Raw genomic sequence first — 16,627 nt, forward strand, 5'->3', positions numbered from 1 at the left:
TACACCAATGGATGGTATGGCCCCTGGTCTTTAATGGCAAATATCTGATTGAAAACTCTCTTTCCTGCGAAATAAGAGAAATAGTACAAATCACCCACACAGTACAGTATGTATCTCAAAATCAATATAAACTTTGGAAGATGAGTGCCAGAATATGTATTTTCATTGAGGATAAACATTCAGAGTCCCATTGGTATGCTGTTTCCAACCTAAATTTTCACATTGGTGCATAGGGAGTTCTGTGCACAAATCCAATTAACCATGACAGTATATGTACATAGAACTTTCAGCACACAAGTTTGGAATTATAGCTCTGAGTTGCCAAAGTTCATACAGAAACTATATTGGAACTGGGAAAATAGCAAGAGTATTCTATTTATTTTATATTAATATATTTAGATATTGATTTTGAGACAGAAGTTAATAATAATTGGTATTTATTTACAAGTGCAAGTTTTCACCACGTGATTCTGACTGTCTCACCTTACAGATGCTAAATAACATTTTTCACTGATACAGTATCTTTCATCTTAGAATCTTAAAGCACTTTAGAAACATTTGTTTGCCTTCGTAAAGCACATTAAAACAATGGAAGAAAGATGTTATATGAATTCTGAAATATTTTTTACTATTATTCATAGTTAAATCTCTCAACTTCCCTGTGGTATACCTTAATCTAGTGTGTAAGGTAGGTATCAAAAGGACGAACTCACACAGAGGTTAAATTCCTTGCCTAAATCAGGGAATCAGTAGGAGGGCCAGGGCTCCTGATTCTATCTATTCACCTAATTTCTTATATTGTGCTAATTCAGTACCTTCCATCCTGGGTTCTAACCACTAGCCAATGTTTCCTCTCTCAGTAGCGTATGTAATAATAATAAATATATTGCACTTATATAGAGCAATCCAGCATCAATTTGGTGATGCAGGACAGACAATATGCCCTCTAGGGCTTTCCCTTTTCTAATGTCTAGCATTGCAATGTATTGCGGTAAAGCATGTGAAGGTATTTTCTGCACCAGGCATGTGCAAGTAAATGAAATATAAGGGGTACATGAAAGTAAAGGAGAGAAAAGAACAAGGACTCATTCCATTGCTTTATTTTAATGTCTAGGAATAAAGCATTAAACTCTCCTTCAGTAGCAGACATCCAAACCTTCATGTTTCTTCCCTGACAGCTTGACTTTGCCCTGCACCTATTATATTTTGTATCAATGCTTGCATTAGACTCCTCTTCTAATTTTCTGAAACACTGAGTATCTTTTATCTGAATTCTAGCACGATTTAGATACTGCCACTGTCTGCTGTTTCATATGACTCAGAGCAAGCATATACTGAAGCCAGTAATGATTCACTTGCAAAGCAGTGGTGTGAGCAATCACAGCTTTTATATGCCATCTGTGTTAGTAAGCTGAATCCACAGAAAATGGACTCTATACACATGGCTTTTCCTCTGTCCACGGATTAAAATATGTAAGCGGATCCATATGGTACAGTAGGTGCTTTCTGAGTCAGGAAGGGGGTGAAACTGCATGTCAAATCAAGAGGCTTTCTCTGATGAAACATAACTGTTTCTAAACACTGCTTACTGTAGTATTCTACAGCACAGATGCACGTGTTTTGTCATTTGGCATGTTATTGAGATAGTTGGCTTTATACAAACTACAAATGTACAGCCTACTGCTGTGAGGACAGGAAATAATTAGTCCATCTACCAACAGGCAGACACACAACACTCCTCTCTTCTTTGTGTCTCTTTCTAAATCAATGTTTAGTGAACTGATTTTCAGGCATATCAAAGAAAATTGATTTGTTGGAGGTGGGTATAACTTCCTCACCTTCTTGTGGATTTAATATTTCATTTAAAGATGTTGTGGAGCAATAGTCTGAACTGTTATTACACGATGGGGACAGCGAGCAAAAGTTTCATCCATAATTCCTGAAGCAGAGCATGGAGTTGAAAACCTAATGGCAAATAGATGAGTAGTTTTAAAATAAAGGCTTACGCACTTAGCTCGTTGAATATTTCTGAAGGTTCATGTGAGTCAGAGGCAGTCTTTGGGGCCAGTAAAGCTCATGGCTGCAAGTCCCCATGGTACGAAGCAACCAAAGTAAAGGGTAATTTTTTTAAGAATGAAAGCACTTCCTCCAAGAAAGAGCCATGAAAACAAATAGAGCAGTTGGTCTCCACTTCTGCAGCAGGCGGCTGGAGAACCTTAAGTTTATATATATACACATACACATTTTTGTGTGAGAAATCAGTCAGTTAAGCTTGGAATATATCCCCAATGACTGTCTTGCTAGCCTACCCTGAAGTGCTTAGACAGTCCTATAGAACTGGGGGTCTCAAACTGGAGGGGAGGGTGTGGAATATATTTTATGGGTGTGTGAGAAGCTTTAGAGGGGAAAAAACTTACTGCGTGCATTCAGAGCTGGGCATCCGGAGAGCAGCAGCTGCAGGCCAGATACCCGGCTCTGAAGACAGCACCACTGCCAACTGCAGCATAGAATTAAACGTGGCGTGGAATGGCACTGCCCTCAGAGCCGCGCAGGGGGAGTGCGGCAGCTGCTGGCCGGGTGCCAAGCTCTGAAAGCAGCACCACCACCACCAGCAGTAGAGAAGTAAGGGTGATAATGCCATACCACGCCACCCTTACTTACTTCTGCGCCGCCGATGGCGGCATAAACTACTACAGACACAAAACCGGGGGGGGCGGGGGAGGGGGCGTGATCATATAAGTTTGAGAACCACTACTGTAGAAAGTAGTGTGATCATGCTGTGCAGAAAACCATTACGTTTGGGTGCGGTGGTACAAAAATAGTTTCTCAAGCCCTCCCCAAAATGCTCAGGTTGACTGTGAAGTGTGTTCCTTCTAATCCCATAAACTGTACATCCTATTTGAAATGGAAATGTTTTGCTTGAAAGAGGCCTCGTTTTCAGCCGTACCACTGGAATGTTTCTAAAAAGTGACATATATAACACCAGCAGTTTGGGATCCTGGTGTCAGCATCATGTCTGCTCTGACTGTTGTACCTCTTGTGTCGTGTACCTGCTTCTTGTGCTGTGACGTGACAGCTGTGGTTGAAGGGAAGTTTAGAGATCACCGCCTTTGACTGATCAGCCTGTCGTTTGCTGAATGGATCTGTCAAAAAATGTTAATTCTGACCTTGTTTCTTCATTCTTGCTAGCTGTTTTCTTCATTGGCGCATCAATGTTTGTTCAGTTTGCCGGGCTCAATGGGCGTTACAGAAGCCTGGATCATATTCTGGTTCTGAGCCAACAATGCAAAAAATCAAAAACTCGCTCCTGAAGTGAGCTGTAGCTCACGAAAGCTTATGCTCTAATAAATTTGTTAGTCTCTAAGGTGCCACAAGTACTCCTTTTCTTTTTGCGAATACAGACTAACACGGCTGCTACTCTGAAACCTGTCAGAAATGCTATAGTATCTACAGTGCATCAGAGATAAATTTAGTCTATGAAGTACACTGATAATGCACAACTGGAAACCCTTTCAGAGCGGGGAATTATAGTAGCAATTTCATATTGCATAGGCAATGAATCATTTCACTGCTGTGCAAGCAAATGGGCAGTGTTACTGGGCACACTTACTTTGATTGCAGTTTGGCCCAGTAGAATCAGTTTAGAGACTTAATATTTACTGCTGTCTCTGTGAGAAAAAAGAAATAAATGAAAACTGTAAAGTAAAAAATAAGAATCTCAGAATGAAATAAAGTGCAACAAGTAGACAAGCTTTATTACCACTATAACATTTTGAAATCCCATTTTTTCTTATTACTGGATATTAGTGTACTGTATGTGATAGATATATATCCCATTGCAAATCCCAACAGAGACTGCCCTGCTTTAAAAGGTCACCTTATTAACAGGGAGATTTATTTCTGGCCATGACACATGGACATGTGGGCATCCAGAACAGGATCTATCACCAGTTACAGTTTGTATTTAAGAATTGCGTACAGCACCCCTGCCCACTTCCCTAGCAGACTACCTGGTTCTTTTTGCTCAATACTTATGCATAAAGAGCAGGTGGAATTCAGCTCACATAGGGCCAGATTATGGTTTGCACTGCATGAGGATGCAAGGAGCTGCCACCTCCTCCACCTCTGCATAAGACTAGCCTCTCCAAGCTCAAGGATGGCTCCAAATAGCACCATTGGCTGTGCTAACACCCCAGAGGAGGCAGGGTGAGTATAAGTCTGTAGCTTTAGCACACCAGCCAGTAGAATGGGGTTGTCAGTTATTCACACTGAAAGTATCTGTTGTTCTTTGTGTCTGGAAAAATGTAACAAATGTTTTTACCTCTTATAAAGGTGGACATTTAGCCGCTGACAGGTAATAGGTCACAATGTTCAACTGGTCAATGAAAGTAATTCATGGGTTTCTTATAGGATGTCTCCTTCATTGTAATCAAAGACTCCATGACATTTTTTTTTGCAAGAGACAAGATGTAAACCCTAGTATCCTAGCTAAATTTTAATTTTCATAATTACATTATACCTGCTAGAATGCCTTCTGAGGTTGCTACACAGTGTATGTCTTTACTCCATAGCCTAAACTGCTGTGTATTATTGCTGTGCATCTTTCAGGATTCTCATGGAGACCATTTTAGTGCCGTTCCTACAGCAAAAGTCCTAAATAATATGAAATTCATTTCTTGTATTGCAGATGTCTTGGTGGATGGAAAGGTCTGTGACTGTGATATTGTAGTAGACTGCAAAGTCGGGGACCCCATTGCATTGGAGGTGAAGCTGACCAACTGGAGCAAACACAGTGTGGGCCCGTTTGCTCTAACGGTGATCCCATACCAGGATTACCAAAATGGAGTGCACAACTACGAGCTCCATGATGCCATCACCTTTGTTGGATCCAACACCTTCTATATTGATTCAGTGAGTCTTTCTTTTTCATAGTCCACTCATCTGTATAACACATGCATTAAAATTGATACTCCAAAACAGGATGCCAACGTATGCAGCTTTATATTAGTGAATTCTACTGGAGGTGAGGGATTGACAGCCCTGGAGACTGAACTCTTTTATTTATTCATTCAAAAGGTATAGAATAGGCGGCAGCCATGCAAACTTCTCCATACTGGCCTAACAGAGTTTCTTAACCATGACCTAAAAGGGTCCTCCCCAAAGGGGAATTCAGCTTCGTGCCTATTGAATCCTTGATCTTTCACTGATATTTCCAACAAGGGCTGTGAGTTTCATAAGTAGCTTGTGATTTTGGGAACTTCAGTATTTGGGTGCACGCTTTAAAGAGGCCTGATTTTCCAAAAGTACTGATGTTGTCCCAGCTGGTGCCAATAGAGGGTGCTGGGTTCTGTGATGTAGAAAATCATTTCCATGTAATGGTCTAGGGGATTACTAATTCTTTTGACACAGGCCACTTGAGTGTTAATAGCTTTTGGTCACTACCAAGCTGGCAAAATCTGAGTTAGTACCGTTGGTAAAAGGTTTGATACAATATTGCCAGTCCCCTGAGCCATTCAATCCCACCAGCGTTTAGAGTTTAAAGAACTTTTTCTGCAAGGTAAAGGAAATATCCTCCAGGCTGAACAAAGAAACTGCAAACAATTTTTAGTCAGGCTATGAGGAAACGCTACAGCCTGAAATAGATAAAATGAGATAAACATTAAAGTCCAATAAGATGAGCATGTGCATTCAGTTGTCACTTAACACATTTATAAAGGCTGATCTCATCATTTTGATTTTTCAGTTTTTAAAAAAAATCAGTGTTAAAATCATGCAAAAAATGTTGTGCCCCACTAAGAAGAGGTAAGCTTTCTCTCAAGTTCACTTCTAGAGATTTCAAGTCAGAGAGATTTTTGTTCCTGAGGCAAAACACTAAAGATTATTTAAGGATACAAAAAATCAAAGAGGAGTGAAAAACAGAGGACAAATACTGAAAGATGTTGTCAGGAATGCTCTGATTCTGGTAGCATATTAAATAAACATGAAGAGAGAGTGAGTGTATGGTCAGGTCTTTACTTAGGTCAGGTCTTAAGTTATCCAGTAAAATATGACTGTCAAAACTGAATATTTAAGTGAATCTGAGCTGGAGCGAAATTAAAGGTTAACCACTGGAGACTCAATGTGCATGTGTTTTCAACTATACAACATATGCAGAAAATAGATTTTTTTAAAGCTAGCGAGTACAGAATTTATCATCAGCCTGAATTTTAATGGATGGTAACGGTATTGTTTGCTGAATAATTTCAGTTTAAATGTGTCAACAGAAATCATCAAGAGAGGGATTTCTTGACCTGGGGCTATCATTCTGACAATGTTGATTTTGAATCAGAATTCCAGTACTTAGATACCCAATTGTGGAAGAGTCTTGCCCATGAGGTTAGCAAGGGAGAAGTCCGTGAAATATATTCTGCCTTGTGATTGGGTCTCCTATGAGGAGACAAGCCAAGAGGTTATCTCCCCTGTGAATACCTGGGGTGCAATTTCAGCATTCCCCCTGCTGTTGTATTGTAAACACTATTGTACAATCCCTTATTAAGGTAATGGGGTTTTTTTTGTTAATTTGTCCAAATTCTAACTTAAAAAAGGGCAAGGGGAAAAATGTGAACTTTCTGAGACAAAAAGTATTCTATTCTGTGGTATTGGTATCAGGCCTTTTCCTACAGTAAATCCCAAAGATAACATATTGTCATACTTCCTCAGGGCTCCGAATACTGATCACAGAAGGAAATTTCCTCAGACAGTATATTTGATGTTATCAGAGTTTCTCTCATTCTCCCATATTGACTCATTAATCAATGTCAAAAAGTAAATTTCAGAAACCGGTATCTCGGTTTTGTATTTTGGGTATTGATACTGTGGGGAGGAATGAGTGCTACCCAGAATTATGATCAAGGTCCAAGCCAAACCTCAATAAGACCTTAGGTCAGAGATTGAAAGAGTTCAGTGAATCTGTATTCTCTTTTTATAAACTGACTGATACATCAGACTAGATTCTCAACTGGTGTAAAGCAGCCAGTTTTTACCAGCAGAGTGTTGCCCATCATTACGTTGACACAGAAATGGGTTGGTCATCAATGCTGAGCTGAGTTTACCTTTCTGGACCAAACTGCTATCCTCTACCTTAACTTCTTACCAAGCCAGATTTCTAAAAGTTCACCCCTGGAAAATTTTTTTAGTTTTCAGACTACATTTGAATTTGTTTCTGGACATATCTGGAGCAGAGTGGGGTTAGACAGACACACAGACAAACGCACACATTTCATCATATACTCTTTGTTATGCAGCACACAAAAAGTGTTTGAATTATTACTTTAAAAGACAAAAATTGTGATTTTTCATTTCCCTCCATAAAGAATGGAGAATGGTCAGTTTCCTTTGGAGTTGAAAGTCCATGTTCACTTTTTCATTCTCTATAATGAAGTTGTGTTTGGGTCCTTCAGTTTCAAACAATGCAGAGATTTATCTATATTAAAAAACAAACTGTTTTATTGGTTTTTTAAATCATTAAAATATTGCTATGGATTTTAAGTTATGCAAAATGTTTGTTTTTGACACTTAACTTTTAGTCTGGGTTAAAACTACTTGACACTGTCCCTTTAAAACACAAAAGAAAGATGAGTTTATTAGTAATCAACAAGATTGTGATACATATTACCAGATGTAGGAATTTGAGATGTGAGATAACAGCCTAATTGATTAAAATACTTTTGCATTGATTAAGATTTCTTTTGGATGTATCTTGGCCACCTTAAACCTAACCACTTTAGTAATACTCCTCCAGCTCTTACTAATGTTTTATCTGATTAGTTGCTCAGACCAAGCTGATACTTGCCAAATTAAAAGCAAAAAAAATCTAACTGCCCTGGAAATTTCTGCAACTATCAGCAATTCATGTTTCCTTGTGTTCTCTGTGATTACCAATATTGTTTTCAGAGTGTGTGTGTTTGAATGTGTTTTTAGTAGATGGGTTAGAGTGGAGGTAGTCAATAAGCAGACTGAGGGCAAATCCAGACCACCAAACACTTTTGACTGGACTCCAGAATCTTTTTATTTACTTCTTATTATCATTATTATTATTTATTATTATTTTCTCTGGAGCCTGGACCGTGACTATACCTTGACCAAGAATTTGGACCTTGACAAAAATTTAATTGACTACCCCTGGGCTAGGGGATTGGTAATGGGAAAAAAAACATTTCATTGTGGTTGATAGTTATTTTGAATCAGCCAAGGAATAACGATCAACAACTCTTTGACAACTCCTCGGTGTCCCATGTGAAACAAGTGAGGAGCATCAGTGCAGTTTTACTTAAACTGTATACTCTTTGAGGAAGAGCCCATCTTTCATCTATCTGCACAGTGCATACCACAATGGAGGCTGAGTTCCTGACTGGAGCCTCTAAATATGACATTAGAACAAATAAATACTATTATTAAGTTCATAGCCATCAAATATCTACTTTACAAAACCCACCAGTACAAATGTTGCCCTTAATAGCAAGGCGCCTAGGACTGGAGACTGTATTTACACTCTGACTCCTAGATGACAGCAGGCAGCAAGGGCAAGTTGGCACTGTAGCTTGCCTGTGTTAGCTCAAATGTGTGGTTAAACAGAGTGTTGTGTTCTCATGTGCTGTCTATATTGCACCTTTCACAAACCCTGTCAAGATTCCTTCCCCACTCTAAACTCTAGAGTACAGATGTAGGGACCTGCATGCAAGACCCCCTAAGCTTATTCTTACCAGCTTAGGTTAAAAACTTCCCCAAGGTACAAACTTTGCCTTGGCCTTGAACAGTATGCTGCCACCGCTAAGCGTTTTAAACAAAGAACAGGGAAAGAGACCACTTGGAGATGTCTTCCCCCAAAGTATCCCCCAAGCCCTACATCCTCTTTCCTGGGGAAGGCTTGATAAAAATCCTCACCAGTTGGTACAGGTGAACACAGACCCAAACACTTGGATCTTACGAACAATGAAAACTCAATCAGGTTCTTAAAAGAAGAATTTTATTTAAAGAAAAGGTAAAAGAATCACCTCTGTAAAATCAGGATGGTAAATACTTTACAGGGTAATCAGATTCAAAACGTAGAGAATCCCTTTAGGCAAAACCTTAAGTTACAAAAAGACACAAAAACAGGAATATACATTCCCTCCCGCACAGCTTATTTTACAAGCTATTAAACAAAAGAAAATCTAACGCATTTTCCAGCTAGATTACTTACTAACTTTAGAGGAGTTGTAAGGCTGTATTCCTGACCTGTTCCCGGCAAAAGCATCACACAGACAGTCCAAACCCTTTGTTCCCCCTACCCTCCAGATTTGAAAGAATCTTGTCCCCTCATTGGCCATTTTGGGTCAGGTGCCAGCGGGGTTACCTTAGCTTCTTAACCCTTTACAGGTAAAAGGATTTTGCCTCTGGCCAGGAGGGATTTTATAACACTATATATAGAAAGGTGTTTACCCTTCTCTTGATATTTATGACAGACACTAAGTTCACTTTAAAAGAAAAGTAATAAACAACAATGAAAAAAATTTTTTTTTACTTGAGCATTTGTTCAGGTCCCTGTTCCCTGGGTATTGTATTGGGAGTGGTAAGGATCACCATGCTTGGTGTTGCATCCTTTCCGTAACACTGCCTCTGCAGATCCCTCCCTAAATCATATGCCCTGTCACATGACTCCTACAGAATGGCTTTGCATAAATCTAATCCTGCAAGATGCTGATAATCTTCCACCCCGAATTGACTTCAGCATGTCTTGGCAGCACTCTGTTTGCTGCACAACAACATTCATTGGCATGTAACCTTTCTTTCTGGACCTCACCATTCAGTTTCCTTTGACTTTTTGAAACAGAGGTGAAATTTGTGGAGAAGTTTCAGTGACATCTGTTCAGTGTTTATGGCTCCAATTGAGCAAAGCATGTGACTAATACCAGCCCAGTTCAGCAAAGCACGTAGTTAATTTTAGTTATGTAAAAGGCCCCATTTGCAGTCACTGTCACTATTCATGAGCTTAAATTTAAGCCTCGGTTTAAATGCTTTGCCGAGAAGGGATGGGATTAGTCACATAATTAAAGTTAAGCACATATTTAAGTGCTTTGTTGAGTTACTGTTTGTGTGTGTGTGTGTGTGTATGTATGTGTATAATTTGAATTGCTGTGTGATGATGCTCTATATAAATGGTGAAATAATACTTCAATATACTACACTTAATTGGGATGTGCTAATTTAGGATGGCTGTCTTATTGGGATGTCTCCAACTAAACTCGTTTAGCCCAATGATGGTGAAGTGTGCTGCTTATTTGGACAATACTACCATAAATGCTACTTCATGGGGATGAATTTAGCTATTGCCAAGTCGTTAAATGGTGTTTAGCGAGGTGTTTAATAGGTGTGAACCAGTCTTCTAATACACAAGTTGCTAAATAAGGGTTAAGAGTTGGATGTTCCTGGGTGTTCAGGAAGCCTCTGATGGCTTCTGCCAAAGACAGCTACATTCTGGTAGATTCACGAGATCTAGTCAGAGCTCTGCTAGAGACATGCTGCAAGTCTTGGGGAAAACTCATTTAACTTCATTCTCATTACATCAGTGTCACCATCAGTAAAAAGGGGATAGCAACATTTACTTCCTTAGGGTGGAGGTGAAGGGGGTTTGTGAGGTTTAGTTCACAAATATTTCTAGAGCGCGTTGGGGTCCTTAGATGGAAAAGTTATAGAATGGCAAAGTATTACTATAATTTATTATTATTTACCACATTTGTTTTATTCAGCTAACTTCCACCCTTTCTCTTTCAGGTGAAACCAACCAAAAATTCTGTGTGCTTTGGAGCCCTGCTCTTTCTCTATACAGGCGATTTTTACCTGAACATCAAGTTTCATGAAGACAACTCCAGCAGAGAGCTTCCTCTTTCTTGGTTCTGCCTGCCCAGTGTTCACATTCGTGCTATGGAGCCTGTGATCCAAACTAAACTGTAAATGTACCATATGATATTGGATTAGCCACAGGGCACAGAAACACTTGACATGTCCTCTGCTTGACCCCACTTTGTTTCTTTCCAACCACAGGCTTTCTTTAGAGGCACAGCTGAACACTTTTAGAATTGGCTGAACCTTGGGCAGCTGCCTTTGCTTATGTGGAAAGGAGTGATGGAATATAATGTACTGGATTCCTCCCCCCCCCCCACACCCCAAAAAAAGTCTTTGGTAGCCACTAAGAGAAAAATTCAGCTCTTCCTGATAGCCATGCCTCCCCATTGATATGGATTTGCAGGGGTGTATGTGAAAGCTGAATTTAGCCATGAGCTTGAAGGTCTTAGCTCCAACCTGAATGATACCTAAGGACTTCAGGTTCCTCAGCACTTCAATAAGAGTTGTGTTTCTCCACTAAATTACCACCACCACGATACTGAAAACACCATTTGGGACCTGTTTTCTCAGTCAGTTTCTTCCTGTGCTTGTTCCTAAACCCTTTGTTTGCTGGGTATATTGGTGTCTTTCTAACTCAGAATAAATGTGAGCCATGCAATAGCAGAACAGTTGTTTTTTTCTTTCCCACCAGATTCTAAGGAACGTAGCAGCAGTAATGCCTTTTAATTTGTTACTTATTGCAGGAAATAACAGTAACTGTATCTCCAGTTTTTGTTGTTAGAATAGGCATGAACCCAAAAAGAGCTCTCCGCCCCTCCTTGGTCACAGTGCAGTTACTTCCCTTTGTGCATCAGTAAACAAGAAAAGAAGGAAGGCAAGACAGATAGAAATGTTTCTATTCCTGCCAGAAAGGAGAGAAGCCAAATATTTGGCTGCCTGTGGGTTAATCTATGATGTCAGAGTGCCACAGGCCTATTTCATGGCAGTTGGGAGCCATTTCAAGCATTTGCAGGCCCTTTAAAATGCCACCAAGATGAATCTGCTGATAGTCTTTAAAGCTTTTCACAAGAAATTGTTTCTAAACGTCTATTAATCAGGATTAGACAGGCCAGGCTAGACTATGATATTTTCTTCTTTTCTTTGTCGAATGAATAAAATAAAATGTTATAGAATAACTGCTGTAAGTTACTTCACTGTGGCTATAGCTGCCAAATGTACTGTAAATTTGCTTTATTGTGTTGTCTTTTACATAGAAGCTTTGAATAAAGAGACCGAGGCTTACCCTAGATGAAGCACTGAAGGTGTCTGATCTATATGTGAATTTTTCTTTACCGTGTGAGTCATGTTTGTGTCTAAACATGCAAATATGTGTATTTTATTCAGCTATGATAGCTTTACAGCCCACTCCTACTGGCAAAATTCTCATTGTCTTCAGTGGAAACACAATCCTGCCCATGCTCAATTGAATTGAATTGAATACTGCAGTTTTTGAATGGCAATAATGCGAAAATATTCCCACTTGAACAGTAGTGTCTAAGCATGAGGGAACTTTTGCTTCAGGCTATAGTATCTACATTTCCAGTATATTCAAGCAGCAGTGATGCCTTTTGCTCTAAAATTTTGTTTGTCTCAACACAGTCAACATTCGCTTTTGAGTTGGAGGAAACATCTATCTAGAGCTTTAGAATTTCAGAGGGAAAGATCTCTAAATGACTGTCTAAAAGGCTTATTTGGAACTACAAATTCTTCTGTCAGCTGCAAAGGGGTGCAGTGCCCTGCGACAGCAGAAATAGTTCCACAGCTTTGTACTGTTCTTCTTAGGGCAGGAAAGCCTGACGGGGAAGAGCCTCTGAGTGACTTGAGCTTGGCACCTTCTTTACGTTGGCAGAGCTCCGTCGAACAGAGCTGTGCAGTGGGGCCAAATTTACCGCATACCATCGCATGCCTATATGGGCATTAAGGGAAGAACTGAGGAGAGTGGGAAGTCAGTTTCTCCAGAAAGGCTTTTCTTTTCTTGCATGCGCCCATGCTGCATAATATGATGCAATAATATTACTGTACCACTATACTCTAAATTGAGATTAATTCAGTAATCCCCAAAAGATATTCTTTGTGCTACTGTTGCTGCTAGGAATAAAGCTAAGGCTTTATGAGGACCACATTTATGAGACAAAAATATTGATGGATTGCCGAGCTCTGAGGCCATTAATGGAAGATTTTCTCTTTGAGTAGAGGCTGTTGTACTATGAAACCTGTTCTGCTGTGCAATCCTCTGTTATAATGACCAGGGAAACAGCACCCTTTTACCATTAAAGGGCTAATCCAAAAACCATTGAAGTAATTGGAAACACTCCTGTCGAATTCAATGGGCTTTGACTCAAGCTCTAACAGCTGTCATTGTAATAAAAGAAAGCTGCACGTTTCTCAAGCTTGGCTTCCAAAATGGCATTTTAATTCTGCAGAATGTGCTCACTAACATAAGCTTTTATGTGTGTGTATATATATATATATATATATATATATATATATATGATAATACCCTGCCACTTGTTAACTTTGGCACTTCTAATATCTTTCCCAACTTTCTTACACATTTACCTGTCAGGGTAAGAGAGCTGAAATGTCACACTGTAGTGTAGATTCTTAATGCTGAGGCTTACCTGTGACTAACGTTAAGTGGTGATATTGTTTTGTGGGAATGTATTCAGAACGAGAATGCCGGAGCTCATTTTTTGTGTTTAAAATAGTATATTACACCCGTCAGAAATGGTACATCCAGTGGTTCGAGTAAAGGACTGTGCTTATCTGATCTGCTGTCCTTTGCTGAAATGCAAGCTGATTTTACTTCTCCTTGAAACATCCAGCTATTAATTCAAACGTAATGAGCCAAACTGTGCTTTGTTATACAACTGTAAATCTTATATGACCACACTTAGTGATTTAAGCCTCGGCTCCTGAGAGCAGAAATTGGCCGAATACACTGGAGAAACTTAAGACGTGTAAATTTAACTATGCAAATAAATAACTAACTTCTGTTATTTACACATCTGCCTCTCTCTGCTGCATGTAAGTCTTGATCATGTCCCTGTATGATTTTACTGGTAGTAATAATGTATCACATGGTGCTACAAGCACCACCATGTCCTTACAGAGTGTCTGGGTCTGGAATTAATATAATTAATCTTTGTCTTCTGAGGTAAATTTAGTGCTAATCAAAGGTGCCAGATTCACAGTGCTGTTCCTGTTTGTCTCTCCATAAAACAGGTACTGCATGAACAGTAGCAGTGCAAGCTTCCTAACACTGCCTTGCCAATGCAACTTAACTCTAAATTGGAGGGAAGACCTTTAGAGGTGAGAGGTTCCTTCCATTCCATCCTCAGCCTGTCAACCGAGACTGCTGAGTTGGCTGTTAAATAGTAGGGGCAGCCTGATGGTGATTTTTGTGGTGAGGACGGATAGCTCTTCATTAGACAATATACTGAAACCATCAGCTCATTTCAGATAGGCTGCCAGGCAGCTGTCAGATGTCAATAACTTTGTCACTATGGCTCTGGTTCAGCAAGGTACTTAAGGATGTGCCTAACTTTAACCATGTGAGTAGTCCCATGGCCTTCAATGGGGACACTAGGTTATTTAAAGTTAGGCGCCTTGTTGAACCAGCACCTAAATGTGTGGGCTGTATTTGAAACAGTGATCTTGGGGATAAAAGAGCACATGTCCCATTACTGAGCTCATGGGCCAGCCACTTCCCCTGATACCACTGGCTCCAAGTGAGAGGCAAACTTGCAGCCAAACCAGGGCTGCTCACTCTGCTGCTGTGGTGAGTCAGTCTTTTGACGCCTGGGTCCAGTGGCTTGCGCCCGCCCACCCCAGAGTCTTAATAGGTGCTGCGGTGAGTCAATAGAGCCTGCTGTGTGTCAGCCCTCAGGCATTCAGCAACAACCTACCCCTGAGCAGAGCCTGGGCATGGGTGTGTCCACAACCCCAGCAGAAATGCAGATCAGTCCGAGCAACAGCACTACCCCACCAGGAAACCTCGTGGTGCACCAGAATCCATCAACTCCCAGCCTGCTCCTGCTCTGGCTCCTGTTCCTTGCCTAAGCCCTGTCCCAGTATTATCCTTGCCTTGCTCTAGCCTCGCTCCAGACTCGTCACTGACCCGCCCTAGCCTTGCCTCTGCGCCTGATCTTCCCTCCTCCCCACCCCCCAACTCTCAGGCTCACTGTCCAGATTCAACCTTGGGCCTGTATCTGGACTCCAGCTTCAGTATCAACTTGGCTTGTCGGTGGACTCTGACCACCCGGTTTTGGACTCTGGCTACAGTTCTGATTCTGGTTTGGCTATGGATTCTGAGCTCCATTTTGACGCCAGTCTGTCCCCAGCCCTCGATTCCAGAACCACTCTTGGCTCAGGCCCAACCCTACAACTAGCTGTAACACACACTTCAACCACTAGGCCTGATTATTTGAGGCAGTACCGGACACTGTTTGTGACGGTGCCAATAGCATGAGTCTTATCAAAGTGATGGCCTTGCCATTTTTTATATTCTGGGCGTTAATTTTTTCATTCTTCAGGTGACGGTGTCTTGTACCCCCTTCATGTACACACATCAACCGTAGTCATGAAGGTTTATGGGTGTAAAGCACATTAATAAATTTGTCTGGGAAATCAACTTATACCAAAAGGCTATGACCACAATTACATTAGCTCCATGCTAGGAGGGATGCTGTCCCTACCTAGCCAAGCTGGGATTCCTCCTCTTGCAGTCATCCTGCTTCCTGGGCAAGCCTGAGAGCAGCTGGGTTGGTATTCATCTTTTGTCGGCTCTCTATGGTCCCATTCCCTGCAACACCCCAATCCCCAGAGCTGAAGTGAAAAACACAAAACAAAAACATAAAATTGTATTAAAATGGCTTACACTTTATAAACTATTTATACCTGGAAACAAGTCAAAGCATTAATAAATGATAGCTGTTATAAGCATGTTATAAACATAAGTAGTGTGTGTTACAGATGGCTATAAATATACTAATAGAGGGTGTTATTGATTGCAAGTAACAAATCTAGAGACCAACAGGTCAATTACAATATAAAACACTTGATTTAAACAGCTATTAAGCATTTATTAATAATTTATGAATCGACCCTAAATATAACGTGTGACCTTAAAAGTGTGAAACGTGGGACTTTATAAAATGTTTGTTTCTCCTGAAAAACCATAAAAACACAAAAATCCCTTGTTAAATATCAGCTGCATCATACCGCTCTGTCCTGATAAACTTACTGTACTGGGGACTGCCACAGCACCATCTCCCAGATGCTAGACATGTGAAAAAAGAAATGCTGAAAGACACTTTAGTTAGAGGTTACACATGAATTGTACATGCCCCCGTGCCCCCAAACAAACCCTCCTAGCTCACTGTGACGTTTCAGCATTCACTCATTGCTCCCCCAGGGATTGCTACGTCCCACTGCAGTAGGAAGGGAAGGAGCAGATGAAGGAAAGTAAATGGGCTGTATGGAGGGGTCCAGACAGATACCAGCTCAACAAACTCTGCCTTACATGACTCTTGATTCCGGATGCTAGAAGGAAACATGAGAAAGAAGTCTAGTGCTGCTAAAAGCCAAGAACAGAACAACAGAAAAATTAAACTTACACAAATTATTGAGTCAATGAATGAAAATAATAATCTCCAGCCTCCATGAGCATTGACTTCCAGTGGTGATGATCCCCATCCTACTAGACCCTGGGTTTCTTAGGGCC

General features: G+C 40.5%; 1 protein-coding gene across 3 annotated transcripts in view; it reads left to right on the plus strand.

Annotated features, from left to right (window-relative positions):
* The window catches only part of TRAPPC9 (trafficking protein particle complex subunit 9), an 874,505-nt gene extending 862,356 nt beyond the window's left edge, over window positions 1-12,149 (plus strand). For all 3 annotated transcript variants that reach the window (XM_043507302.1, XM_043507301.1, XM_038389963.2), the window contains 2 exons: window positions 4,688-4,911; window positions 10,792-12,149. In XM_043507302.1, the coding sequence (XP_043363237.1) occupies window positions 4,688-4,911; window positions 10,792-10,971 (404 nt within the window). In that variant the 3' untranslated portion in view covers window positions 10,972-12,149. The remainder of the gene's footprint in view (window positions 1-4,687; window positions 4,912-10,791) is intronic.
* The last annotated feature ends 4,478 nt before the right edge of the window (window positions 12,150-16,627 follow it).

This window comes from Dermochelys coriacea, chromosome 2 (genome assembly GCF_009764565.3).
Source record: "Dermochelys coriacea isolate rDerCor1 chromosome 2, rDerCor1.pri.v4, whole genome shotgun sequence".
NCBI lineage: Eukaryota > Metazoa > Chordata > Testudines > Dermochelyidae > Dermochelys > Dermochelys coriacea.